At 47.3% G+C, this 27292-nt stretch overlaps 2 protein-coding genes across 10 annotated transcripts in view; one reads left to right on the top strand and one right to left on the bottom strand.

Moving 5' to 3' along the window:
- LOC122939800 overlaps positions 1-17595 on the bottom strand; it is a 48332-nt gene extending 30737 nt beyond the window's left edge. For 4 of the 5 annotated variants that reach the window (XM_044295949.1, XM_044295951.1, XM_044295952.1 and 1 more), the window contains exon 1: positions 17396-17595. The gene's annotated coding sequence lies outside the window, so the exon portion shown is untranslated. Of the gene's footprint in view, positions 1-14359; positions 14483-17395 lie in introns of all 5 variants that reach the window. The other variant, XM_044295950.1, reaches the window with a different exon arrangement.
- A 135-nt stretch (positions 17596-17730) lies between these two features.
- The window catches only part of LOC122939799 (zinc finger protein OZF-like), a 58008-nt gene continuing 48446 nt past the window's right edge, over positions 17731-27292 (top strand). For 3 of the 5 annotated variants that reach the window (XR_006390174.1, XR_006390175.1, XM_044295946.1), the window contains exons 1-2: positions 17731-17858; positions 20406-20507. Coding sequence is in view for 2 of the 5 variants with exons in the window: in XM_044295946.1 (XP_044151881.1) it covers positions 20449-20507 (59 nt within the window). In the remaining 3 variants the exon portion in view is untranslated. Of the gene's footprint in view, positions 17859-20405; positions 20508-21391; positions 21500-27292 lie in introns of those variants that run through there. The other 2 variants (XM_044295948.1, XM_044295947.1) reach the window with 2 other exon arrangements.

The following is a 27292-nucleotide window of genomic DNA, read 5'->3' as shown; positions in this document are numbered from 1 at the left end:
TTTTTATACTCTGCTTGGAGACTCTCATTCAGGCCATCAGGCAAAATGACAATATCAAAGGGGTACAAATTGGTCCCATGCAACATACGGTGGTGGCCTTTGCCGATGATATGTTGCCAATTCTGTCACCGCCTTCCCAGAGATCTTAAAACTACTGCATGATTTTGGCCACTTGTCCAATTTTAAAATAAATCTCCCCAAGTGCTCAGCTATGGGAATTAATGTACCATCTAACACCATTTCCTCATTCACCACCTTCCCCTTCAAATGGGCATAATCACATATTAAATATCTAGGAGTTAATACATCTAGAGATCCCAGCCAATTATTTCATTTAAATTACTCTGCCCTTTTATCTGACATCAGTGTACAATTCATGGATTTAAAGATTCCCTACCTTTCTTGGATAGGTAGGAAAAACCTATTAAAGACTTATGTTCTCCCTAGATTACTTTACCTTCTTCAGACCCTGCCAATCTCCCTACCCAAACCAAATCTGTTGCAAGTGTGTAGACTTTTTTCTTCCTTTGTTTGGAAAAAGACTAAACCTGGTGTATCTTACAATCTACTATCCCAGCCAATTTCAAGGGGAAGGGGGGGGGTTGGTATGCCTGATGTACAGAATTATTATCTAGCTAACTGCACATGGGACCCATCCGAACTGGCTAGACTATGGGTACCCCCGCCCTCTGTTCACACTGTTAGCAATAAATTGAACCCTACATATCTGGGAATTTGTAGTGCCTGGAGCAGGGTATCCCCCCTCTTGAAGCTCCACCGGGGTCCTTCTCCATTCATGCCCATCTGCTTGGTTCCTTATTATTTAAATCTTGGGTATAGAGATGTTCTTAACTTAACTTAACCTATAACCCCACAGAGGACACCCTGAGGGGTGTTATGCCCTTGGCAGCCTCAATACCTCAATTTAACGCACAAAAAAAAACATTGACCAAAATACTTATGATCACCAAGCCATTCTGATACTAGTCCACCTTTTGGCGCCCTGCCAGTTACGCTCAGAGTCTCTCTTGGGCCTGCGATTAACCCCCTCTATTATATTTTTTTTTCTCTCCTCTCCCCGTCTTAACTTGTGGCCCAGCTTTGGCAACGCGGCTATGGGGATATATTGAAGGGTAATGTAATTCCGAAGCTGCATGATTTAGGGGAATCCTATAATATGAGCAAGTGGTCACACTTGCACTACCTTCACTTCAGTACCATATGTAAGGAATCTGGTCAAAGCTCAAAAAGATTATATTCCCTCTTGGTATGGCACCATTTTACAATCCCCCAGCCCCAGACGCAAACTACTCTCCTTTTTTTATAATAAGTTACTTGAAACTAGGATGGTGGAGAAGCCTTTCTATGGGAGGCTGATCTGGAAGTAAGCTTCACAGAATCAGAGGTAAATAGGATTCTTAGCCATTCACACGGCTTTTCTCATTGCATAACAACGCAGGAAAATGCTTTTAAGCTAGTTACTAATTTGTACCGTACCCCAGATCTGTTGAGTAAAATGTTTCCTTCGGTGTTGGAGGCCTGTTGGAGGTGCCATAGATCTAAGGGCACAGCTCTGCATGTTTGGTGGTCGTGCCCTGGGATTCGCCCGTTCTGGAATGATGTGACTAATTAACAAGATTAAGTGATTATGCCCAGCAGGCACGACTCTTATGCCCAAAGCTGTCCTCTTAAACTTACCAGAACTGCATTGTCCCCTCAGCAAGCACTCCTTACTCTCACATCTAATAGCTGCGGCTAAATTGCGTATTCCTCTTTAATGGCTTTCTGATCAGGCCCCTACCATACATATGTGGAGAGACATGGTTCAGGAAATTTGCAGATTTGAAGAGATGTCCAGCTGGGAATCCCTTTCGCACAATAAATACTTAATTACCTGGGCATCGTGGCTTCAGAAGTCCCAGAGGTCATCCCTAGAGCCTTAACTCTGGTCTCTGATCGCCCTATATGTTTTTACTGTCTGCTCAGTCCACTATCCTCTTTGTAGCTTGGTTCTGCTGTCTGTATAACTCACTTATTTACTTGAAATGCTATTAATTATCAAGCTCATCTCTATGTCAATGGTCATTGCTTGTAGCAGTTGTGTGGCTATTTGTAAAGCTGTCATTTGCTCTTATATACATATGTCAAATGCTTTTATGATCCAGGGGCATGTTGCCCTATTTTTGATTAATTTTTATGTATGTCTCTCATACCTCAATAAACAGAAATTTGAAAGAGAAAGTCTTTTCAGTCTCTGCCTGCTGCTGGAAATTCCGGGTGGCCCCAGACATACATATATTTGGAGAGTGAGAAGGGCAGGCCAAAGATTTTACGAGTTGCCTTCCAAGCGGCCACAGTGTCCATAACCAATACACTGCCCTTAATGATAGATGGCAATACACTGCATTTAGTGTGGAGTAGGGCAGGTAATGAACACAGATATACCAATTGTGCCTCTAGAGTAATATTGGTATAATATCCCGTACCCGAAATTCAATCAGTGCAGTGTCTCATGATGCTAGCTAAATTGTAACTTCTAAGATCTGAAAAATTCAAGCCCCCCATGTCTTTAGGAAGTTGTAGCTTAGTCAGTGCTATCCTGCTGTCCTTAATCAGGACCTGAACGCTGTCTCCAAGAGACTTGTGTCTGAAATGTTTTAGGAGAACTGGAATGGTTTGCATAGGATCCAGGAGCTTTGAGACGCACATCATTTTTAGTAGTTGGCTTCTTCCCCCTATGGACAACGGGAGATGCATCCACCTCTCTATATCGGCCAGGATTTTTTTTTTTAAGGGGAGGATAGTTTAGCTCATATAAAGATTCGGGGGTTTTCCCGATTTGGATACCTAAATACTTTATCGCCCTGGAGGCAATCGAAATGGGACAGTCAAGGGGTTGTTTGGGTGAACTAGAATGTTTGTTTACCGAGGAACGTGATTTCGGATTTATTAGTATTTACTTAGAAATCTGATACTAAGCCAAAAGCCGTCAGTAGTTGGAATAGACTCCCTGCGTCCCTGTATGGATGTTCCAGAAACACTAGCAAATCATCCACGAAGAGGGCGTGTTTAATCTTCATACTGCCTACTCGTATCCAGTTCTATTCTTCTAGATAGGGTTTCAATTGCCAAATTGAAGAGAAGTGGGGAAAGTGGGCATCCCTGTCTGGTCCCTTTATACATGGTTATGGGGTCTGAGATAAATCCCGGTGTGTGCACTTGTGCTTGGGGGTTGGAGTAAATTGCATTTATATACTGTCTAAATTGGCCTGTAAAACCCATTATGTCTAATACATCTCCCATCCATCCCCAGTCGATATTGTCAAATGCTTTTTCAGCATCAATGGTGACTATCACTAGGGATGGATGTGCTTTCGGTCGCATCTTGACCTCATCCAGGACCACAAGAACTTTCTGAATGTTAGTGACCGCTGCCCTTTTCTGGACAAAGCCCACCTGTTTCGGGAGATATCAGTCTAGGTAGGATGTTTGCCAACCTATCTGCAAGAATCTTAGAAGCCAATTTAAGGTCAATATTTATTAGCGAAATTGGTCGGTATGAGGTTGCCTCTGTTGGGTCCTTACCTGGTTTAGGTAATACCTTGATGTATGCCATGTTAGTTTGTGACGTTATCAGGGAGCCTTGCATGAAACCCAAATATAGGTGGCAGATTAACGGTGCCACATCCGTCGATAGTATGCGGTAAAACTCACTACTAAAACAGTCAGGACCTGGGGCCTTGCCTAGGGTTAGATTTATTATGGCACTAGCAACCTCATCTACATTAACGGGAGCATTCAGAAACTCTCTTTCCTTTACCGTTAAAACCGGAAGTGGGGTTAATTGTAACCAGTTCTCTCTGAGAGTATGTGATGTGGGATGACATTGATAAAGTTTGCGGTAAAAATCTTTCAGAATGTTATTTATTTCCCTAGGGTGTGATTTTAGTTCACCCCGCTCGTCCCTAAGGGCGAGTATGTTCCCGGTATGGTTTTAATCAGAATTTTGCCTGAGGCTCAGTGACAATGTCATGCTGGATTATGGAAGTGCGTCCAGGGAGGTCCGAGAAAACATCCGTGTTCTGACTAACGAACTCCCTGGCCTCCTGAGACTGTTTAGAGGACAGGATGTCAGCAACTTTTACTGTGGCAGCCGCCTCTCTTGCATCAGACAGAGGGGCCCGTACCTCTTCTCCTAGAAAACCCGGCAGCGGGCTGTCTTCTGTACGGGTTTCCCTATCTTTCCACGGTTTGAGTAAATTCACATGGTGAACCTTTACACATTATAGACCCGACTCTGGGCTCACTGAGCTGCCTCCATATGCTCCCTAACAAGAGACAACACTGGCTCTAGCCGATCTTGCATCTGGGTAACGTACTCAATGACACTTTTATGTGGAGTGGGTTGTTGCTCCCATGCCTCTTTGGCCACGTCCAAGAGACCGCAAGGGTTTCTGCCATATAGCAGTTGGAAAGGCGAGAACCCAGTAGAGGCCTGGGGTACCTCTCACACTGCGAACATGAGATAAGGCAGAAGGAGGTCCCAGTCCTTCCCATCTTTAGCCACCACCCTTTTTAACATATCTTTTAATGTTTGGTTAAACATTTCAACCCCCCTCATCACCTTGAACATAAAAGGGGTTCCTTGGTCGGTAGAAACCTCTTTAGGTAGTCCTACTCGGGAAAACATCTCCATTAACTCCTTAGCTATGAGTTTGGACGCGGTATGTCGCAGTGGCACTGCATCCGGATACAGAGTGGCGTAGTCTAGAATGTGTTGATGCCCTCTGGTGGACTTCGGTACTGGGCCTATGAGGTACATAGCTATTCGGTCAAACGGTACTTCGATAAACGGAAGAGATACTATGGGACTATGGAAATGAGGCTGGGGGCTAGTTATCTGGCATGTCGGGCAAGACTTACAAAACTCTTCCACTTCTTTGAATATGCTGGGCCAGTAAAACCGTTGTAGAATAGGATTCTGAGTTTTCTGCAGCCCCAGGTGACCCCCGAGAACGTGTTGGTGAGCTAGATCTAACACAAGCTTGCAATAAGCCTTTGGGGCCACCAACTGTTCAATAGGCTCACTCCATTGTTGTTTTACCCGATACAACATATCCTGATGAACCACAAAACAGGGAAACACTGACTCTGCCCCAGGTTGTTGTGGTTCACCATCTACCATTAACACATTTTCCCAGTTGTTGGAAAGGGTCAGGTCCCGACATTGGGCGGTACTAAAATTATCCCCGGAGACATTGAGGTCTGCCAATTCAAGACCCGGCGGCAAGTTCTCCACGTCTCCCACCATCACACTTAGCAGGGATATCTCCCCCTCTTCCACCGAATTGGCGGTCACCCCTACCCCTGGCCCTTTGGTCTCAGATTTACAAGGTTCTGGTCTCCAGCCTAAGTCGGGCCACTCTGCTAGGGTTACCCCTGTCCCATGGGTATCAGTCACTCTCATAGCAGGCCACAGCGTCGTGAAGTCTTCCCCTATTATGTATGAGTTCATAATGTAGATTTGTTGTGACAGCCACCTCATGGGTCCATCTACCGGCCACCGTAGTTAGAGACATCAGTGCAGTGGGGTAGTCTCCATGGATGCACATCACCTTGACTTTCCGGACACTATACTCAGTGGACTGCACCAGGGTAGCGCTTACTAGGGTCACCAGACTCCCTGAGTCCAGCAGAGCCTCCGCCGGAGAGTCTCCCACTTCCACCTGTCACAAGTGATCTAGAGACTCTGGGGTACCTATTCGACACAGCCTCCTGGCATATAGAGACTGATGGTAGCCATATAGCGACTGACGGTGTCTATGGCCTAACCCGATGGGGACAGTCAGTCCTTACATGGCCAGGCTCCTGACATCGCCAGCAGACTATCGGAGCCAAGTCTGCCATGGGTAACTCCCGGGCAAGTTTTATCGTCTCAAATCTCCGGGCCTGGGGTGGAGATTTCCGGGGTTTGCCGACCCCCCTCCCGACAGAACCCTCCTTTAGATTCCTGGTGGCTTCATAGCCTTCCACCAGGTCCACCATCTCAAGGACATTGCCAGGAGACACCTGACCGATCCAGTGCTGGAGAGTGTATGGCAAAGCCCTCCAGAACATATCGGCTAACAGACGATCCAGCATAGCAGTGGGACTAAAAAATGACCTGCATTAGCCAATAGAAGCCTGCAAGTTTTTCACTCATATCCCAACTGCCATACACACGTCTCTTATCAAGAAGCTCGCAAGTCCTACTCCAGGTTGGCATAACAACTGATCACAGGTTTCAGCAGGTCGCAGGTCCTTAAATATTCAGTCATATGATGCATGATGGCACAACTACACTGCTACATGCATGGGGGGCAGGGGCCACTATTAAACGGACAGGAGTAGTGGAGTTCCCTGTTTAAGGGGCGGGCACTGTGGAGGTCACTGGTAAAGGGGTGGGTACTGTAGAGGTCACTGTTAAAGGGACGGCCACTATGAAGGTCATTGTTAAAGGGTTGGTCAATGTTAAATGGGTGGGTACTATGGAGGTCATTGTTAAAGGGGCAGGCACTGTTAAAGGGTACTATGGAGGTCATTGTTAAAGGGGCGGCCACTGTGGAGGTCAATGTTAAATGGGCAGCCACTGTGGAGGTCAATGTTAAATGGGCAGCCACTGTGGAGGTCACTGGTAAAGGGGCGGGCAATGTAGAGATCACTGGTAAAGGGGCGGGCAATGCAGAGATCACTGGTAAAGGGGCGGGCAATGCAGAGGTCACTGTTATGGGGGAAACTTTTAATATCTTTTTACGAGGTTAGGCCGTACTGTTCCTGAGATATTCCCAAAAAACGACCTGCATTAGCCAATACAAGCCTGCAAGTCTATCTCTTCAAATCCCAACTGCCATACACACAGTTTTACTCCAGGTGTCCAGAACAACCCAGCCATTTTTCTTCACTGCTGTAGGTCAGCTTTAGGCTAGGGCTAAGGGATGACAATAAGTCGCACAACTACGCTGCTACATGCATCCATCTTGGATGAATTTTTTGGATGAACTGTCGTGTCGCAGTATGTCGCATGGCGCAGTGCTACACCATAGCCTATCATTATAAAAATTGTTGAGACAAAATGTTGCGCGACGCATGTTGTTTAGCCCTAGCATCAAAGGGGCAAGGCACTGTGGAGATAACTGTTAAAGGGGTGGGCGCTGTGGAGGTCACTTTTAAATGGGCGGGCACTGTGGATGTTACTGTTAAAGGGGTGGGTGCTGTGAAGGTAACTGTTAAAGAGGAGGGGGTGCGGTGGAGGTCACTTTTAAGGGGGCAGGGGCCACTATTAAAGGGGCAACTGCTGTGGAGGTCACTGTTAAGGCAGCAGGGTACTGTAAGGTCACTGTTAAGGGGTGTGCCCCTAAGGAGGTCACTTTCAAGGGAGTAGGGTGTTGTGAAACTCCATGTTAAAGGGGCGGGCTGCTGTGAAGGTCAAGGTTAAGGGGATAGGCTGCTGCGGAGGGCCCATTTTAAACTGGCGGGGCACTGTGGGGGGGGGTGTCAGTGTTAAGGGGTGGGGGACTTTCGAGTTCACTGTTATGGGGGATACTGACGATATCTGTTAACGACACACACAAACATTAAATGAAATAGATGAAATATACCCGTGCAAAGCCGTGTCCTTCTGCAAGTATATATATATATATATATTTTTTTTACCAATGCATAACCCTAACACTAACTAACTAAGACTATACTATTTTAGATTAGAGAAAAAAAAAAAAAAACACTGAAGTTCTGTGGGGAGGATGGGGTGTCAGGGGAACAGAGTGTGTTTGGTGGCACTTGTGGACACTCTGACAGGAGCCCAGAACAGCGCAGCTCCGTTCTCCTGAAGGGTAACTGTCAGAATAAAGGGATCGGAGCTGCGCTGGACGATTCCGCCTGCCAGTGTCACGACCTATCGCTTACCCTGTTGTTCCTGGGGTCAGAAGGTCGCAGTGGGTGGCTACTCACTCGGTTTCAAGAGATTGCTCCATGACCTAGTGCTGGAAATGGATTCCGCTCCAGGTTTTCCTGCTTAGGTTTGTGATCCTTTTTGTCCCAGTTAGGAATCTGTAGCTTTTGATTTTAGCTGTTCTCTGTCAGCCACTCACAGCTACTATATATTCTCCCTTTCTGCTTCCCCTGTTGCCAGATATAGACTTTCTTTCCAGATCTTCTATTCTGACCTCTGGTGGAGTTGAAGTTGCTGTGGAGGTGTTGGAACTGGAGCTGTTAGATCTATGGTTCACCCCTGTGTTTGTGTGGTTTGTCCTTGCCCTGTTGTTACCCTAGGTGTCAGTGGTGAGGAATAGTGCTCTCACCACCCTATTCACTACCTAGGGCTTATTTCAAGATAAGCCAGGGATGAGGCACGTGATCGCCGTATGGGTTAGCAGCCCGTCTAGGGACATCAAGGCAGCCAGGTGCCAGTGCTAGGCGAGTTAGGGGTCACCACTCCTCCCTCTACCTAGTGAAAAGGTGCTCTCCTTCACTCCCCTCTGCGCCTCACGTCTGTTACTTGCCATATCAGACATCATATTATATCTGGCCTTTATGTCGAAAAATAATTTTTTTTTTTTTTTTTTTTTTTTTTAAGATCCAGTATGGATCCTATTGCTGTTTTGGCAAAGCAGTTGCAAGGTCTGTCTCTTGAAGTGACAGAATTTAGTTTGTTGGTCCTTCACCAGCAGCAGCTGCAGGAGACCTCTAACTTAGTGGTTGCTATGGGTAACCAGGTCAATCTGGAACCTAAAGTTGCACTCCCAGACACATTTTCTGTAGGGAGAGACAAATTTGTGGTGTTCCGAGAAGCCTGTAAATTATATTTCAGGCTGCGCCCACATTCCTCTGGTAATGATGAACAGCGGGTCGGAATTTTTATCTCCCTTCTCCAAGGGGATCCTCTATACTGGGATTTTCGTTACCAGCTGGTATCCAGGCCCTCTGATTGGTAGATTAGTTTTTTGAGGCCCTGGGTCTCATATAGGATGACCCTGACCGAGTCTCCCTAGCTGAGTCTAGATTACGATGGCTTCAGCAGGGAGATCAGTCAGGTTTATTGTTCCGAATTTCGAAGGTGGGCCACAGATACTCAGTGGAATGACCACTCTGAGTAGCCAGTTTTGCCAGGGGTTGACAGAGAAAGTAAAAGATGCTCTTGAGCTGTATGAGACTCCTATAACCCTTGAGGCCGCTATGTCACCATCTATAAGAATTTATATACGCTTTAGGGATAGGCTAAGGATAAGTCTCTCCTCCAGAGACTTATCAGGCCGGAGTCTGTTTTGACTCAGACAAATCCATGCAACTAGGGGGGGCCACTCATTAGGTTGGTCCTCCAGGGGTTTGCCGTAAAACAATGGTTTGTTTTTTGTGGCAGGAGGGGTCATTTCATTGGAGCTTATCCATCCGAACCCAAAAAGAAACAAAAACAACCACCAGAACTACTGACCCCAGGTTGTACAGAGGATGACAACCTGGGTGTATACATCTCCTCCATATGAACGTCTCAGTTTGTTTTGCCAGCTATGGTAGTTTTGGGTGATAAAACTGAGCCGAGAGTTTAGCTAATGGACATATCAGACCCTCTTCTTCACCCGTGGCTGCAGGGTTCTTCTTTGTGAAGAAGAAAGATAGGGGTTTGCGTCTATCCGAGACCCCTATCCTCTTCCTCTCATTCCCGACCTCTTTAATCAGATTGCAGATACGAAATGGTTTTCCAAAATGGATTTAAGGGGAGCCTACAATCTGATTTGCATCAAAGAGGGGGATGAGTGGAAGACAGTGTTTAAACACTCCTGAGGGGTATTATGAAAACCTGGTCATGCCATTTGGCTTGACTAATGCTCCTGCTGTCTTTCAACACTTTGTCAAAGATATATTTTGATATATCTTGATGATATTTTAATCTATTCACCCGATCTGGAGACACACAAGGTACATGTCAGGCAGGTGTTGCAGATTTTACGGATTAATAAGTTATATGGTAAATTGGAGAAATGTATTTGCCGTACAGGGGGTACAATTCCTGGGGTATCTGTTATCAGCTTTGGGGTTCCGTATGGATCCAGAGAAGGTCAGCGCGATCCTAAAATGGGATCTTCCATGAGAACCTAAAAGCTCTGCAGAGTTTTTGGGGTTTTGCCAATTTCTATAGAAAATTAATTCAGAATTATTTGGTGATTGTTAAACCCCTTACGGACATGACAAAGAAGGGGACCGATTTTCATAAATTGTCTAACGCTGCTAAACTGTCTTTTTCCTCTCTGAGAGTTTCACCTCGGCAGCCATACTGGTTCAGTCTGATGTTGATGCATCGGAGGTGGGGATGGGGGCTGTACTGTCCCAGGGTCCGTCTCCAAGTAAATGGCATCCTTGTGCTTTCTTTTCTAAGAAATTGTCGGCAGCCAAGAAGAATTATGATATAGGCAACAGGGAACTTTTAGTTATTAAATTAGTGTTTGAGGAATGGCGTTGCTTTTTGGAGGGGGAAGCTCATCCCGTCACGGTGATTACGGATCATAAAAATCTGTTATACCTTGAATCTGCTAAACGTCTTACCCCTAGACAAGATAGGTGGTCTTTGTTTTTTACCAGGTTTAATTTTGTTATCGCCTATTGTCCAGGGGCAAAAAATACCAAAGCTGATGTGTTATCCCGAAGTTTTACTGGAGGGGGTGATGTTGACGATCCGGTGCTGATTTTACAATAGGAGTATGGTTGTCTCTGCATTACACTCAGACCTGGATAGGATGGTGTTGGAGGCTCAGGGGGAACGCCCCGGGGGATACCCGTTGTCGTCTTCGGGTATTCAAATGGATTTGGACAAAGTCCGTGCTGTATTGGACTGGGATTGATTCGAAAATCTGGAGGCTCTTATGCGTTTTTGGGGGTTCACCAATTATTACTGAAAATTTCTTCAGAACTACTACTATTCTGTGTCTGTATGCTCCGATTCGGCTTTGCAAGCTTTTTCTGCTCTTAAGGAGTGCTTCTCTTCTGCCCCTATATTGGTGCAGCCGGATGTATCACAATCTTTCATTGTAGAAGTGGACATGTCCGAGGTGGGAGTAGGAGCAGTTTTATCGCAGGGCCGCTCTTTCCTCAGTGCGCCTGGTGTCAATATGAGGAAGGAGCAGCCGAGCAAGCGTCCTCCTCTAAGTGCGCCTGCGCCGACTGAAGACCGGTACGGCGCAGGCGCAAGATTTAAAGCGCAGACAGGGCCAGCCAGAGGACGAGATCGCTCGCTGGCCCTGTCAATCAACAGGAGGAGGGGGCGTTTAATTGAAAGGAGGATGCGGCTGCTACCAGCAAGTAGCCACCCTACTTGCTGGTAGAGAGGTAATTTACATATTATAAAAGTGCAGTTTTTGAAGAAACTACTGAACGAAAAAGGGTATGAGCACTATATATTGATAAATCGCAGTATAAGGATTTTAAGTCGCCCAAAAATGAAAAATGACTTTAGGGGGGTGACAGAAGCCCTTTAAGATGTTTTGTCCCTGAGAACCAGGAGGAGTAGTTTTTGTCTTTGACAGTTTGCCATAAATAATCGTAGACAGGAGTCCACTGGTAAGTTGCAGTTTTTTTTTTCACCCACAGTTTGGCACTTTTTCTGGTTCAGATACTTCAGGTATTCCTGAGGAGCAGAAACGTTTTTCATAATCTATATGGCGGAAAATTCAAGATAACTTGATAGATATGGGCAACAAGTATAAATGTGTGGCTGACAGGAAACGTATAAAGGGTCTGGACTTAAGAGTGAGTGATTTGGTGTGGCTGTCCACAAGAAACATTAAAGCGAACCTTTCACCACATTTTCACTTTATAAACTATCAACAGTACCTTATAGATTATCTTGGGTGTGTAGTTATCCATGTTAATCCCGCTCTCCTGCGCTGTTTATTCATAAAAAAATCTTCTTATAAAGTTCAAATTTCTTGCTCAAACAGTCAAGCAACAAGTCAAGGGGGTAGCCCTTCCCTCTCCTCTGGCCGTACCGCCCCTGCCCTAACGCCGCCTCTATGCCTTTTAATTGACAGCCGGCTCAGTTGCCGGGACGGCGCTTCTGAATCCTGCGCATGCGCCGTCCGCCTCAATCGCCGCTCGTTCCCGTCTTTCGGCCGTACACAAGCGCGACCATGTAACAGAATCGCGCATGCGCCGTACGCGATGCCTGCCTGTCTGCTCTCTCACTCCCGTGCGCGCGCTCCACTATCTTCAGGCTCCAAGTGCCCCACGTCTACAGTGATCACGTGGGGCACTTGGAGCCTGAAGATAGTGGAGCGCGCGCACGGGAGTGAGAGAGCAGACAGGCAGGCATCACGTACGGCGCATGCGCGATTCTGTTACATGGTCGCGCTTGTGTACGGCCGAAAGACGGGAACGAGCGGCGATTGAGGCGGACGGCGCATGCGCAGGATTCAGAAGCGCCGTCCCGGCAACTGAGCCGGCTGTCAATTAAAAGGCATAGAGGCGGCGTTAGGGCAGGGGTGGTACGGCCAGAGGAGAGGGAAGGGCTACCCCCTTGACTTGTTGCTTGACTGTTTGAGCAAGAAATTTGAACTTTATAAGAAGATTTTTTTATGAATAAACAGCGCAGGAGAGCGGGATTAACATGGATAACTACACACTCAAGATAATCTATAAGGTACTGTTGATAGTTTATAAAGTGAAAATGTGGTGAAAGGTTCGCTTTAAGTTGAAGGTACCTTCTTGGAAGTTGGGTCCAAGGTTTATTGGTCCATATAGTATCACGGCCATTATTAATCCTGTAGCTTTTCGTCTTGAACTTCCTCAGGTTCTAAAAATACATAATAGGTTTCATAAATCTTTGTTGAAGAGATATGTTGAACCTTTGGAGCCCTCTTCCTTGCAACCCGCTCCTATCATGCTGGATGGTAGTTTGAAATTCCAGATCACCAAGATAATTGACTCTCAAGCTTTCTGTTGATCTCTTCAGTATCTTGTTCGCTGGAAGGGTTATGGACCTGAGCAGAGGATGTGGGTACCGGCATCTGACATGAATGCCAGTCGTTTGTTGAAAGCTTTTCATAGGTCTCACCCTGATAAGGTTGGTCCTGGGTGCCCAGGGGTCACTCATAGGAGGGGGGGGGGGGGAGGGGTACTGTCACGGATGTACCGAGACATACGGACATCCCCGTGACAGTGAGTGGCAGGAGATCTTTGAGACTGGCAACACGTGGTTTGATTTGACATCTTTACCTTGTGGATCAATAGGTGTCTGTGTTGTTTCTGGTACTGGCCACACCCTTAACCTCCAGGTGTTGCTATTGTAGTCCTTTAACTTTCCCTATTTATAGTGGTTTATCCAACAATGCTGTGCGGTTTATAGCTTCAGTTGAACCTGTAGATAGCCGGTGTTTGGATCTCAGCTGAGTTCCTGGTGCTGCTATAGCTTCTTGGAAGTTAAGTGTTACCTTTCCCTTTGTATTTTGGCTTTTCTGTGTGTTGCATTTCCTTGTTGTTTTGTATTAGGCCTCAGGGAGACTCCCGTTCATCCTTCCTTTTGGAGGAACAGGATGTCTTATTCATGTCATTAGTACCAAGGTCTTTACGGGTTAGATAGGACTTTAGTTATTCGTGTATATGAACTCACCTACCTCTGGGGTCTGTTCATACTGGTAGTCAGTCAGGGCTTTGATTAGGGTTCTCATTAGGAGGTGTCCATCTTCCTTCCCTAGTTTTCAGGCTTTATTTCCTTTCTCCTTTCCCTCCTATGTTCGGTGTGGGGTTTCCCTCCCACACTAGAGCGTGACAGCTGGGCACCCAGGTAGAAGGGCAACCTCGGAGCTATTGTCTCATAGTTTTTGGTGGCCAAGTTTGCAGCAGGATTTAGTTGTCTTTGTGTCTACCTATACAACCTGTGCACGAGCTAAAGTCACTCATACTCGTCTGGCGGGGTCTCTGTTGCCACTGGTCATTCCCAACAGACCGTGGACACAACTGTCAATGGATTTTATTACTGACCTACCTGTATCTGCGGGTAAAACTGTTATCCTGATAGTAGTAGACATTTTCAGTAAAATGGTGCTTTTCATTGCCTTACCCGTATTGCCAAATCCTAGAACCCTGGCTCAGGTTTTTATTAGTGAAATAGTGAAGCTTCACGGGGTCCCTTCCGATGTTGTTTCGGATCGTGGAACCCAGTTTATTTCTAAATTCTGGAGAGCTTTTTGTTCTCTTCTTGGGTACATTTGTCCTTTTCCTCAGCCTTCCATCCGCAGACGAACGGCCAGCCCGAAAGCACCAACCAAAACCTAGAGACATATCTTAGGTGTTTTGTGTCTGAAAAATCAGGAGGCATGGTCATCTTACTTACCTTTAGCAGAGTTTGCTATAAACAATCGCCATCAAGAATCAACTGGTAAGTCACAATTTTTTGGTGCATATGGTTTTCATCCTCAATTTTGCACTTTCAGTGAGGGGGAACCTTCTGGGATCCCTGAGGAAGAACAGTTTACATTATCACTCTTCTGTTTGGCAAAAGGTTCAAAGCAATTTGAAAAATATTGGCGGCAGATACAAACGTATGGCTGATAAAAAACGTTTACCAGGACCGGACCTAGGGGTGAATGACTATGTGTGGCTGTGGACTAGAAATATTACGTTAAAGGCACCATCTTGGAAATTGGGTCCTGGGTTTATCGGTCCTTATAAAATGGTTGCTGTCATTAACCCAGTGGCATTTCGCCTGGAGCTACCTCAAACATTGAAAATTCATAATGTATTTCTTAAATCTTTGCTCAAAAATATGTTGCACCTCCGGAACCATCACTGTTACCGCCTCCTCCAATTATTGTTGATGGCAATTTGGAGTTGAGGTGGCAACAATTGTTGTTCGTTTTGTCCATCGCTCCCTTCAATATCTGCTGCATTGGAGAGGTTACGGTCCGGAAGAAAGAATGCGGGTGCCAGCGTCGGAAGTAAACGCCAGCAGATTACTTTGTTCTTTCCACATTTCCCATCCGGAAAGACCTGGTCCTGAGTTTCCGGTGGCCCCTCATAGAAAGGGGGGTACTGTCATGACCTATTGCTGACCCAGTTGTGCCTGGGGTCAGAAGGCTGCAGAGGGTGGCTACTCACTTGGTTTTAAGAGATCGCTCCATGACCTAGTGGTGGGAATGGATTCCGTTCCAGGTTTTCCTGCTTAGGCTTTTCCTTTCAGCTGTTTTCTGTCAACCACTCCCAGCTACTATATATTCTCCCTTTCTGCTTCCCTTGTTGCCAGATATGGACTTTCTTTCCAGATGTTCTATTCTGACCTCTGGTGGAGTTGCTGTGGAGCTGCTGGAAAAGGAGCTGTTGGATCTCCGGTTCACTTCTGCTGTTGTCTCCTGTTTGTTGTCTCCCTTTGGGGATTGTTTGTGGTGTTTGTGTTTGTTTGCCCTTTCCCTGTTGTTACCCTAGGTGTCAGTGGCGAGGACTAGTGCTCCCACAGCAATATTCACTACCTAGGGCTTATTTCAGGGTAAGCCAGGGACGAGGCACGTAATCTGCGTACGGGTTAGCAGCCCGTCTAGGGACATCAGGGCAGCTAGGTGCCAGTGCTAGGTGAGTTAGGGGTCACCATTCCTCCTCCAAGTGAAGGGTATTCTCCTTCACTCCCCTTTGCGCCGCACATCTTTTACCTGCCATATCAGACGTGATAGCCGGCAAGCAGGACGCACTGCGATTGGTCAGTCAGATCAGAAAGCAGGAACCACTGTCACTGGTCCCCTGACAGGTGCATGGACAGCTCTGCTGTCCGTGACACCCGTTTAGATGCCGTTGTCACCGCAAGTATACTTTACTGTGTACGTCAGGATGCGGTAACAAACACCATATCATGACGTACACTCAGGCTGGCCCTAGGTTCTTCTGTTTACCGCCTCCCTTCAGTGTGAAATCCTGTGCATGCGCCGTTCATCCGAATCGCCATGCCTGTGCCCAGCATTGCCCATTATGGGCATCAGCATCCTAGCGTTTATTGCGCATGCGCCGGCCCCAACATCCCGATTTAGTCGGCAGAAGTAAACAGCCGCATTGGAGGGCTGTACTGAAGCCGGAGAAGGGGCGGGTCGGCGCAGCATCATCTCCCTACTCCTTTGCCAACCCTTAGTTGTGACAGTGTGAAGTAGGTGTCCACCAATTCTTTCATGTCAGACACAACCCCACTCTTAAAAGTCATCCCCACATATACACCATGTGATTAGAGCCCCCTGCCAAAATAAATTATCAGTGAAAGGGTTAACAGCCGATGCGGCTGTTTACTTCCACCGGCTATTTCGGGATGTTGGAGCCGGCGCATGCGCAATAAACGCTAGGATGCCGATGCCCATAATGGGCCCAGGCACGGCGATTCGGATGAACGGTGCATGCGCGGGATTTCACACATGGATACTATAATGCTGAGAATGGTGTTAGTGTTTAAAAACGGTCAGTATAGGTGAAAGACTCCCTTTAAATTCTCCAACCAAACACAGCCAGGCCCTTTAGACCCATGAGCAGGAAATCCTTCAGAAAAAATGGATATCAGTCGTTTAGCCGTCACTTGGTCGGGGTACGCCACATTTCTACGAGCTTCACTGGTGTCAACACTTTTGGATAACTGCTCCTTAGGACCTGGCTGCTGCTGAGGATTGACTGGCCTTTTTAAAACATCTACACATCGGGTGTGCACCCGCACAAAACGAGCACTCATGCCAATACAGACAATTATTCAACCATTTACAGGTGCCCTCATTAAAGGCAAAACAAACGCCCCTTTGGAGGGCACCAGGTCCAGTACCAGGCTGCTTAGGCTAAGATGTCCGATGTGGCAGCATCAAACTTACCCAAATCCTGACATCTTTCACCCCTCCATTTCAGTGAAAGATGGATTGCTAATTTCTGACGAAATGTGGATCCACAATTAGTGGACCGCAAAACACATATGGTCCTGTGCATGTAGTCTAATAGGAAGAACCGAAACAGGAGCAGAAACAGAAGGAACCCAGACATTAGATTAGAAACTGCAGATTAAGGGTACTTTCACACTAGCGGCAGGACGGATCAGGGGGCAGAGCTCCGGCGCAGCACGGCAAGAGGCCGCTGGACTAAAAGTACTGCACGTCCGACTTTTTAGTCTGGCGGCCTCTCACCGCGCACTGCCGTGCTGTGCCGAAGCTCTGCCCCCATCCCCATTATAGTCAATTGGGACGGGGCGGCAGTCCGGCAGCATGGCAAAATAGCGGCAGGACGGATCCGGCAGGATGGACAGCCTGTCGGATCCGTCCTGCCGCTAGTGTGAAAGAAGCCTTAGGAACAAAACGAGAAAACAATTCAGAAAAGAAATCAAAGGATGAAGGGACAGACTGAGGGACACAGATTTTCTCACCAACAGGCTGCTCCTGGTGGGACTGTGAAGAAGAAGCAGGCAGAGAATCCTCCGTAGAGTGCTGCTGATGCTTTTCCACACCACTTCCAGCCAGCGCAGATCCAGGACATGAAGGGTTAACTGTGTGTGCTGCAGCAGCAGCAGCAGCTCCCAGGAAGCGAGGCACTTCCTCTTCAGACAGCTGATGCCTGATGCTCCGATCAGCTGACCCTTGAAGCTCCGCCCCCTGCTCCCTCTCAGCTGACGCAGGTCTCTCCTCCCCTCTGCAAGCCCATTCTCCAACCCTGCTGCTGCTGCTGTGCCGGGGGAGGAGCCAGCGCTGCTGTCCTGGGGGAGGAGCCCTCGCGCTGCCTCAGACTCTCTTTGCTGGAACTTCTCCTCTTGCTCCAATGCCGACTCTACATTCAGCCCGGCCGCTCTGGCAGATGAAGATCTAGGGGCTGCTTCAGGCTCTCAGCAGCAGGTAAGGGATCGTTACAGAGGAGCTGTCACCGCTCCTGACATGCCTGCTAATAGCTTCATGCATTCCCCATAGCAATGTCTGTCTGTTGTGCCATTCCTATTATTTCTACTAGAAGTTGTGGATGAATAATCAGTGGCGACTCTAGGAACAAGATATGGGGGGGGGGGGGGGGGCACATAAGATGTCACAGGCACTAACCATTTTCACCACTTAATCATACTACTGAAACCCCCCGAAATAAGTATATATAAATAAGATTACAAACAATGAGAGTATTGCGGTATGCAGGGATACCTGATGATAAATCCCCAAGCCGCATTATTTTCTGCCTCTGCAGGCCCTGCTAGGCTGAACACACAGGCAGCCAGTGGCAGCAGTGGCGCATCTACGGGGGTCCAGCGGGTCTGGACCCCCCCCCCCCCCCCCAAGAATAACCAGACAATATTTTTATTTTTTTCTCCTTCAGGGCCACACCGCCGATCACCACAGGCTGCGCGGCCCTGGATGTAATTGCGGAAGCGGTGGGGGACGGGGGGGGGGCAGTAGGAGATGAGCGCATCCATTGTTGAAGCGCTCATCTCCATATCTAATCCATCTGTATCGCCGTCCTTAGGACAGCGATACAGATGCCTGTGCTGCGGCAGGGGAGGGAGAGGTGTGTCCCTCCCCTGTTCTTCTGATAGGCTGCAGGCATTAGTGCCTTCGGCCTATCAGAGGCCGGCTCAGGCGGCGCAATGACGTCATCATCGCACCACCTGATTCGGGCAGCACACAGCAGGGACACAGGCCGGAAGAGGCCTGCATCGCATCGCTGCTGATGGAGGTAAGTATCAGTGTATTATTTTTATTTTTTGGAGGGGGAGCTGGCACTATGGGGGCATCTGACAATTCTTACAGCCTCATTTTTTTGGGAGTGGCACTTTGTATTATGGGCACCATGGGGGAGAGGAGCACTATGGGGGGCTCTAAAGGGGCTTTTTTTTTTTTTTAGACACTATGGAGGGCACTATAGGGGCATTATTTGGGGGGCACCATGGGGGAGAGGAGCACTATGGGGGCTCTAAAGGGGCTTTTTTATTTTTTTACACATGGGGGGCACTATAGGGAAGAACGGCACTAGGGGGCATCTGGTGGCACTATAGGGGCATTATTTGGGGGGCACCATGGGGGAGAGGAGCACTATGGGGGCTCTAAAGGGGCTTTTTTATTTTTTTACACATGGGGGCACTATAGGGAAGAACGGCACTAGGGGGCATCTGGTGGCACTATAGGGGCATTATTTGGGGGGCACTATGGGGGCTCTAAAGGGGCTTTTTTTTTTTACACATTATGGGGGCATTATAGGGGAGAACGGCACTATGGGGCATCTGGTGGCACTATAGGGGCATTATTTGGGGGCACTATGGGGAAGTGGGGGTTCTAAAGGGGCCTTTTTTTCTTATTGGCACATGGGGGCATTATGGCATCTGGTGGCACTAAGGGGGCATTTTTTACTGGCACATTATAGGTGGCACTATGGAGGAGTGGAGCACTATTGGAGCATATGGTGGCACTTTGAAGGGGCATTTTTTTACTGGCACATTATGGGGTGGCACCATGGGGGAGAGGAGCACTATGGGGGCATCTGGGGGGTCTAAAGGGGCTTTTTTTAATTGACACATTATGGGGGCGCTATAGGGGAGAATGGCACTATGGGGCATCTGGTGGCACTATAGGGGCATTATTTGGGGGCACTAAGGGGAAGTGGGGGCTCTAAAGGGGCCTTTATACTTATTGGCACATTATGGGGGCATTATGGCATCTGGTGGCACTAAGGGGGCATTTTTTTACTGGCACATTATGGGAGGCACTATGGGGGAGAGGAGCACTATTGGGGCATTTTTTACTGGCATATTATGGGGGAGACTATGGGGAAGGGGGAGAGGAGCACCATGAGGACATTTACTGGGGCACTATATAGGGTATTTTATACTGGCATACATTATGGGGACATTAGCTCAACAGCGGGCACTAAGCGGGGGTATTTCATGTACTGTCATATTGTAGGGAGAATTATTAGTACTAGGAGGTATTATGCAGAGCTTTGCTACTACTGGGGGGCTATGAGGAACATGATTACTAGTATGGGCACTATAGGGGCGTTATTACTACTAAGTGTGCTCTGGCAGAGAATTATTTATATTTTGGGGAGCACTGTTACTTTGGGGGGCACCCTGCCACAGTATCAGCTTAGCACAATACATTTTGGGGGACATTATCTTTATACTATTAGTGTCTGGGCGCAGTTATTTTTTTAGAGCACTGTGTGCCAATAATTGTTGAAGGGGCACTATCTGTGTGGTAGTAGTATTTCCAGAGTGACTGTTTCTGCAGTATAGTATTGGGGGCACAGCGGGCACAGTATTGGGGGCACTATCTGTGTGGTAGTAGTATTTCCATTGGGACTGTTTCTGCAGTATAGTATTGGTGGTGGCAGGAAAGGGTGTTCAGAAGATGTGAAGATGATGGAAATGTGGGAAACTAATGTCTGTTTGTTAATCTCTGCAGAGATGGGAGATGGCTGGAAAATCATCATGGCGGTCTGGTCTGAATGGAGAAGATGAGGAAAGAGAACGTCTATAACAAAGGTGACATCACTGGATGTAAGAGGTATGTGGTGCTATGTAGGAGAGGAGATGCTCCGGCTCCTCCTCCTGCCATTTGCAGAAGGAGGATTCAGAGCTGGGTGAGGACGGTCAAGGGGGGCAGCAGGCCACGGGCGGGTGGCAGATGGTGGGGGGAACCACAGGCCTTGAGCAGGATCTGGGGAGGGAGGAGAGCAGAGGAGCTTCCTGGCTGTAGCCGGCTGTCTATTGTATAATGTGAAGCAGGCAGTGCAGCCAGGACAGACCTCCCCTCTCTCCGTATGATGTGTAGAGACAGGCCGCAACTATAGAATGTCAGCTGTACAGTGTTTGTTGGGAGTGGCCTATTATATGTAGGAGGGGCTTTGCATAATGGGCGGGGCCGCATTGTTGTATTCCTACAGAGCTTTTAGAATCGCCAAGTAAAAGAATCAGCGCAACACACTACAGCCCTTCCCTGCATTTTTAAATATAAAGGGGGCTTTGAAAAATTGAATTAGCACAGCGCACTACACATGCCACATTTGTTTGCCTTTCGGACCCCCCCTAGACAAAATTCCTGGGTGCTCCCCTGAATGGCAGTGCTGCCCTTTCCCTCCCAGCCAATAGCAGCTGAGGTGGGCGGGGGAAGATTCACTTGGCTGCCAAGGAGCCCGCAATAAAGCGGATGGGCAGTACTTTCAGTTTGGCAAAACTGACAGATCGCCGCTGTAGCAGTAGCCAGCGTTTTTAAAGGGGAATCAGCGGGGGGCACGTGGGGGAGGGGGGCAAGGAATAACCTAGGGGGGACAATTGCCCCCCCCCCTTGCCGCCCTGTAGCGACGCCTATGGATGAATAAATAGCACAACAGCCATAAGAATAGAGGCTCCAGAATTGTTATTACGGTACATGAGAAATGCATGAAGCTATTAAACCAGGCATGTCAGGAGTGGTGAAAGGTCCTCTTTAAGGCACTGCTGAAGCCAGTCAATGCTGTCCGCTGACTCCACTTTCTGCAGTAGCTGCTCCATGGCTAGGTATATAGTTCTTCAGAAGGTCCGGTATTATAGCTCTTCTTCTTCAGACTGGCAGCTGATAACCCGATCACTGGACATATAAAGGAAACCATTTTCCCTCTGCAGACCCAATCCTCCAATTGAAGTCCATAATTCTTCCCGCCATTGCAATAAAAACCAATCGGTTGCGCCCAGCAACAGCATTGCAATGGGTGGAAGATCTCATATTGGCATACAGCAGACCTGTACCTGACCCACAGGTACCTCACCTGAAGAGATGAGGAGAAAGAAAAATAAGGGGGGGGGGGGGGGACTATACACATACATGCAATATTAACCCCTCAGGGACTGTGTTGCCATTTTTCACCAAGCAATGCCGCTCTGGGGGGCCCTTTCATCACGCTGGGAGCACAGGTCCTGCTGTCTCTGGGAAACTACATTTGTTAAAAATGCCGGAATGGATGCACACACTGATGGAAAATGGCCATGAAAAACGCAGTGTATGTTTTTAGTGGCTATTTTTTTTCCTCACTGTTGGTATGACTGTGGCTTTACTGGAGGGTACAGCAGTGCCCGAATGTTAAATGTTATAGTGGGCATCAGCACGATCTGTGGTTATCTAATTGGTGTGGAAGGGAAGAGGCATTGATGAACACATAAGGGGCAAGTGAGGCCGCCAGCAATGATACCACAGACCCAACCAATAGAATAGGCCGTATTCAGGTGCTGTTCACCTGCTCCTTTCCAGCCAAATAATGGCCTTAACTGCAGAAAAGTGGAAAAATCTCAGATACTTCTGTGTATACATGGCAACTTCTGCCAAAAACGGACTGCATGTGTAAAATGTGGGCACGGTGTCAGAGCCCGTCGGGACGCAGAAAAGACATGGCACCCTTCTTAGCCAAATCTATCATTCTGTGGGGGTGCCCTGATTCAGTATCAATACATCTCCCCAAAAGCTTCTTACAGAAAGATTGAATTTCTAATTTCTGTAAACTTTCAATACAAAAAAATGTTTCTTATAGAGATTAGAATTTACTAATTAGATAATATCGGTGTTAGGTTTTATTTCTGTCAGCGGTCCAGGATCTGTGCTGAACTCCACGTGTAATGGTGGAAGTGAAGGAAGGAAAGTATCATCGGCAGCTGTTGTACTGTACACCGGGAGCACAATAGCTGCGGTTCTGAGAAGACGCCTGGCCTTCTACTGACAGATACTGTTCTGTCTGGAGCCGGGATATTAGTATCGGGCAGCAGTCTGGTAATGCACGGACCTGCCGCTAGGGGAAGCAGGAGACCAGACTCCTCCCTGCACAGCACACAAAATGTCCTAGTAGCGGACCTTTACCGCCAGCATGTTCTACTCATTAACTTAAAGTATAACTGTCGTATTTATATATATATATATATATTTTTTTTTTTTTTGGGGAGTATTGGATTGTGGTGATTAATATCACCTTGGTGGCCCTATTTCCACTTTTTACTGTGTATTTAATTACCCCTTAATTCCACATTTTTGTTCCCTGTATTGCCTACTTTTACCTGTGCTTAAAATAGGGTTGCTAGGCATGGTCCGTCTATCTGTTGTAGGACGGAGGACGCAGAAGCACGCAGCGTGCAGGGTCACGTTACTGACAGACAGGGACTGTAAGTAAATGATTAAAGCCAGGTCCTTCCCAGCAGCTGATAACAGTGCCTGGGCTGTGTGCACTTCTCCCTGTCCCTGCGCTTGGCAGACGCTCCCTCACTCAGCAGAGCTGGAGAAGTAGAGTTGGAGCAGCGCAGAGCAGTGAAGGGAGATCTGCCATCTGCTCAGTGTATAAATGAAAGCAACATGTGGTAAGAGGACCCCTTTGTGCTGCAGGAGATTAACCCTTTAGGGGGGAGGGCTCTGGTTACTGACACTTTTGGGGGGCTATTGTTACTGGCCAGTGAGGGCAGGCGGGATTAGCCTCAGGGTGAGGGCAGTGGCGGCCATCTTAACTGAATAGTGAAATTGCAGTTTTATGCAGACTGGTTGCTAAGGGCTGAATCTTATTAAATATGGGGTAAGTCAGTCTAATAGTAACTGATTCTGGAATATCATGTTATTAGTAACTACATATATGAAATTTGAAATTAGGGTCTAAGTGTGACAGTTATCCTTTAAGGACTTCCTAAGACCCCGATGACCACAAACATGCTGCCCACTAAAAAACCACAGACCGTTCAGCGTTAGACAGCCACCCTCCAACATGCACACAAGAGTTCAGCGACCACCCTACACAGCTCTCCCAAGCTGAGCGCCGAAACGGAAGTCAGAGGAGAATCACGTGATCTAGACTCAGTTGGGAGGTGAGTTATCTCCTTGCAATTTCCTAGCACTAGGTGGAGTGCCAGCTACAAGGTATGAGTAGAAAGCAGCACAACCCTGACCATAGAGGTCTGGATAGATGGGCAACTGCAGGGAAAGAAGTAATGGGTAGGGCTGGGTATAGAGGAGACAAGTGTGTGTATCGGGAGCAACGTGGAAACTAGTAGTATGAAAATTACACAGAATAGTAGTAGCACAGTGCTGATAGGATGAAGAGTATATGGAATAGTAGTGGCACAGTGCTGGTAGGATGAGTACACAGAATAGTAGTGGCACAGTGCTGGTAGGATAAAGAGTACACAGAATAGTAGTGGCACAGTGCTGGTAGGATGAAGAGTACACAGAATAGTAGTGGCACAGTGCTGGTAGGATGAAGAGTACAATGAATAGTAGTGTCACAGTGCTGGTAGGATGAGTACACAGAATAGTAGTGGCACAGTGCCGGTAGGATGAAGAGTACAATGAATAGTAGTGGCACAGTGCTGGTAGGATGAGTACACAGAATAGTAGTGGCACAGTGCTGGTAGGATGAGTACACAGAATAGTAGTGGCACAGTGTCGGTAGGATGAAGAGTACATGGAATAGTAGTGGCACAGTGCTGGTCGGATGAAAAGTACACGGAATAGTAGTGGCACAGTGCCGGTAGGATGAAGAGTACACGGAATAGTAGTGGCACAGTGCTGGTAGGATGAGTACACAGAATAGTAGTGGCACAGTGCTGGTAGGATGAAGAGTACACGGAATAGTAGTGGCACATTGCAAGTAGGATGAAGAGTACAATGAATAGTAGTGGCACAGTGCCGGTAGGATGAAGAGTACACGGAATAGTAGTGGCACAGTGCCGGTAGGATGAAGAGTACAATGAATAATAGTGGCACATTGCAAGTAGGATGAAGAGTACAATGAATAGTAGTGGCACAGTGCAAGTAGGATGAAAAGTACAATGAATAGTAGTGGCACAGTGCAAGTAGGATGAAAAGTACAATGAATAGTAGTGGCACAGTGCCGGTAGGATGAAAAGTACAATGAATAGTAGTGGCACAGTGCCGGTAGGATGAAGAGTACAATGAATAGTAGTGGCACAGTGCTGGTAGGATGAGTACACAGAATAGTAGTGGCACAGTGCTGGTAGGATGAAGAGTACACAGAATAGTAGTGGCACAGTGCTGGTAGGATGAAGAGTACACAGAATAATAGTGGCACAGTGCCGGTAGGATGAAGAGTACACGGAATAGTAGTGGCACAGTGCCAGTAGGATGAAGCGTACAATGAATAGTAGTGGCACATTGCAAGTAGGATGAAAAGTACAATGAATAGTAGTGGCACAGTGCCGGTAGGATGAAGAGTACACTGAATAGTAGTAGCACAGTGCCGGTAGGATGAAGAGTACATGGAATAGTAGTGGCACAGTGCCGGTAGGATGAAGAGTACAATGAATAGTAGTGGCACAGTGCAAGTAGGATGAAAAGTACAATGAATAGTAGTGGCACAGTGCCGGTAGGATGAAAAGTACAATGAATAGTAGTGGCACAGTGCCGGTAGGATGAAGAGTACAATGAATAGTAGTGGCACAGTGCAAGTAGGATGAAAAGTACAATGAATAGTAGTGGCACAGTGCCGGTAGGATGAAGAGTACAATGAATAGTAGTGGCACAGTGCTGGTAGGATGAGTACACAGAATAGTAGTGGCACAGTGCTGGTAGGATGAAGAGTACACAGAATAGTAGTGGCACAGTGCTGGTAGGATGAAGAGTACACAGAATAATAGTGGCACAGTGCCGGTAGGATGAAGAGTACACGGAATAGTAGTGGCACAGTGCCAGTAGGATGAAGAGTACAATGAATAGTAGTGGCACAGTGCCGGTAGGATGAAGAGTACACTGAATAGTAGTGGCACAGTGCCGGTAGGATGAAGAGTACACTGAATAGTAGTAGCACAGTGCCGGTAGGATGAAGAGTACATGGAATAGTAGTGGCACAGTGCCGGTAGGATGAAGAGTACACGGAATAGTAGTGGCACAGTGCCGGTAGGATGAAGAGTACACGGAATAGTAGTGGCACAGTGCCAGTAGGATGAAGAGTACAATGAATAGTAGTGGCACAGTGCCGGTAGGATGAAGAGTACACTGAATAGTAGTGGCACAGTGCCGGTAGGATGAAGAGTACACTGAATAGTAGTAGCACAGTGCCGGTAGGATGAAGAGTACATGGAATAGTAGTGGCACAGTGCCGGTAGGATGAAGAGTACAATGAATAGTAGTGGCACAGTGCCGGTAGGATGAAGAGTACAATGAATAGTAGTGGCACAGTGCCGGTAGGATGAAGAGTACAATGAATAGTAGTGGCACAGTGCTGGTAGGATGAGTACACAGAATAGTAGTGGCACAGTGCTGGTAGGATGAGTGCACAGAATAGTAGTGGCACAGTGCTGGTAGGATGAAGAGTACACAGAATAATAGTGGCACAGTGCCGGTAGGATGAAGAGTACACGGAATAGTAGTGGCACAGTGCCAGTAGGATGAAGAGTACAATGAATAGTAGTGGCACATTGCAAGTAGGATGAAAAGTACAATGAATAGTAGTGGCACAGTGCCGGTAGGATGAAGAGTACACTGAATAGTAGTGGCACAGTGCCGGTAGGATGAAGAGTACACTGAATAGTAGTAGCACAGTGCCGGTAGGATGAAGAGTACATGGAATAGTAGTGGCACAGTGCCGGTAGGATGAAGAGTACAATGAATAGTAGTGGCACAGTGCTGGTAGGATGAAGAGTACAATGAATAGTAGTGGCACAGTGCTGGTAGGATGAAGAGTACAATGAATAGTAGTGGCACAGTGCTGGTAGGATGAAGAGTACAATGAATAGTAGTGGCACAGTGCCGGTAGGATGAAGAGTACACTGAATAGTAGTGGCACAGTGCCGGTAGGATGAAGAGTACACTGAATAGTAGTAGCACAGTGCCGGTAGGATGAAGAGTACATGGAATAGTAGTGGCACAGTGCCGGTAGGATGAAGAGTACATGGAATAGTAGTGGCACAGTGCCGGTAGGATGAAGCGTACAATGAATAGTAGTGGCACATTGCAAGTAGGATGAAAAGTACAATGAATAGTAGTGGCACAGTGCCGGTAGGATGAAGAGTACAATGAATAGTAGTGGCACAGTGCTGGTAGGATGAGTACACAGAATAGTAGTGGCACAGTGCTAGTAGGATGAAGAGTACACAGAATAGTAGTGGCACAGTGCTGGTAGGATGAAGAGTACACAGAATAGTAGTAGCACAGTGCCGGTAGGATGAAGAGTACATGGAATAGTAGTGGCACAGTGCCGGTAGGATGAAGAGTACACGGAATAGTAGTGGCACAGTGCCAGTAGGATGAAGAGTACAATGAATAGTAGTGGCACATTGCAAGTAGGATGAAAAGTACAATGAATAGTAGTGGCACAGTGCCGGTAGGAT

The sequence above is a fragment of the Bufo gargarizans genome, chromosome 6 (genome assembly GCF_014858855.1).
Source record: "Bufo gargarizans isolate SCDJY-AF-19 chromosome 6, ASM1485885v1, whole genome shotgun sequence".
Classification (NCBI taxonomy): Eukaryota; Metazoa; Chordata; class Amphibia; order Anura; family Bufonidae; genus Bufo; species Bufo gargarizans.
Note: the sequence above shows the minus strand (reverse complement) of the source record. Positions and strands in the feature narration are given on the sequence as shown.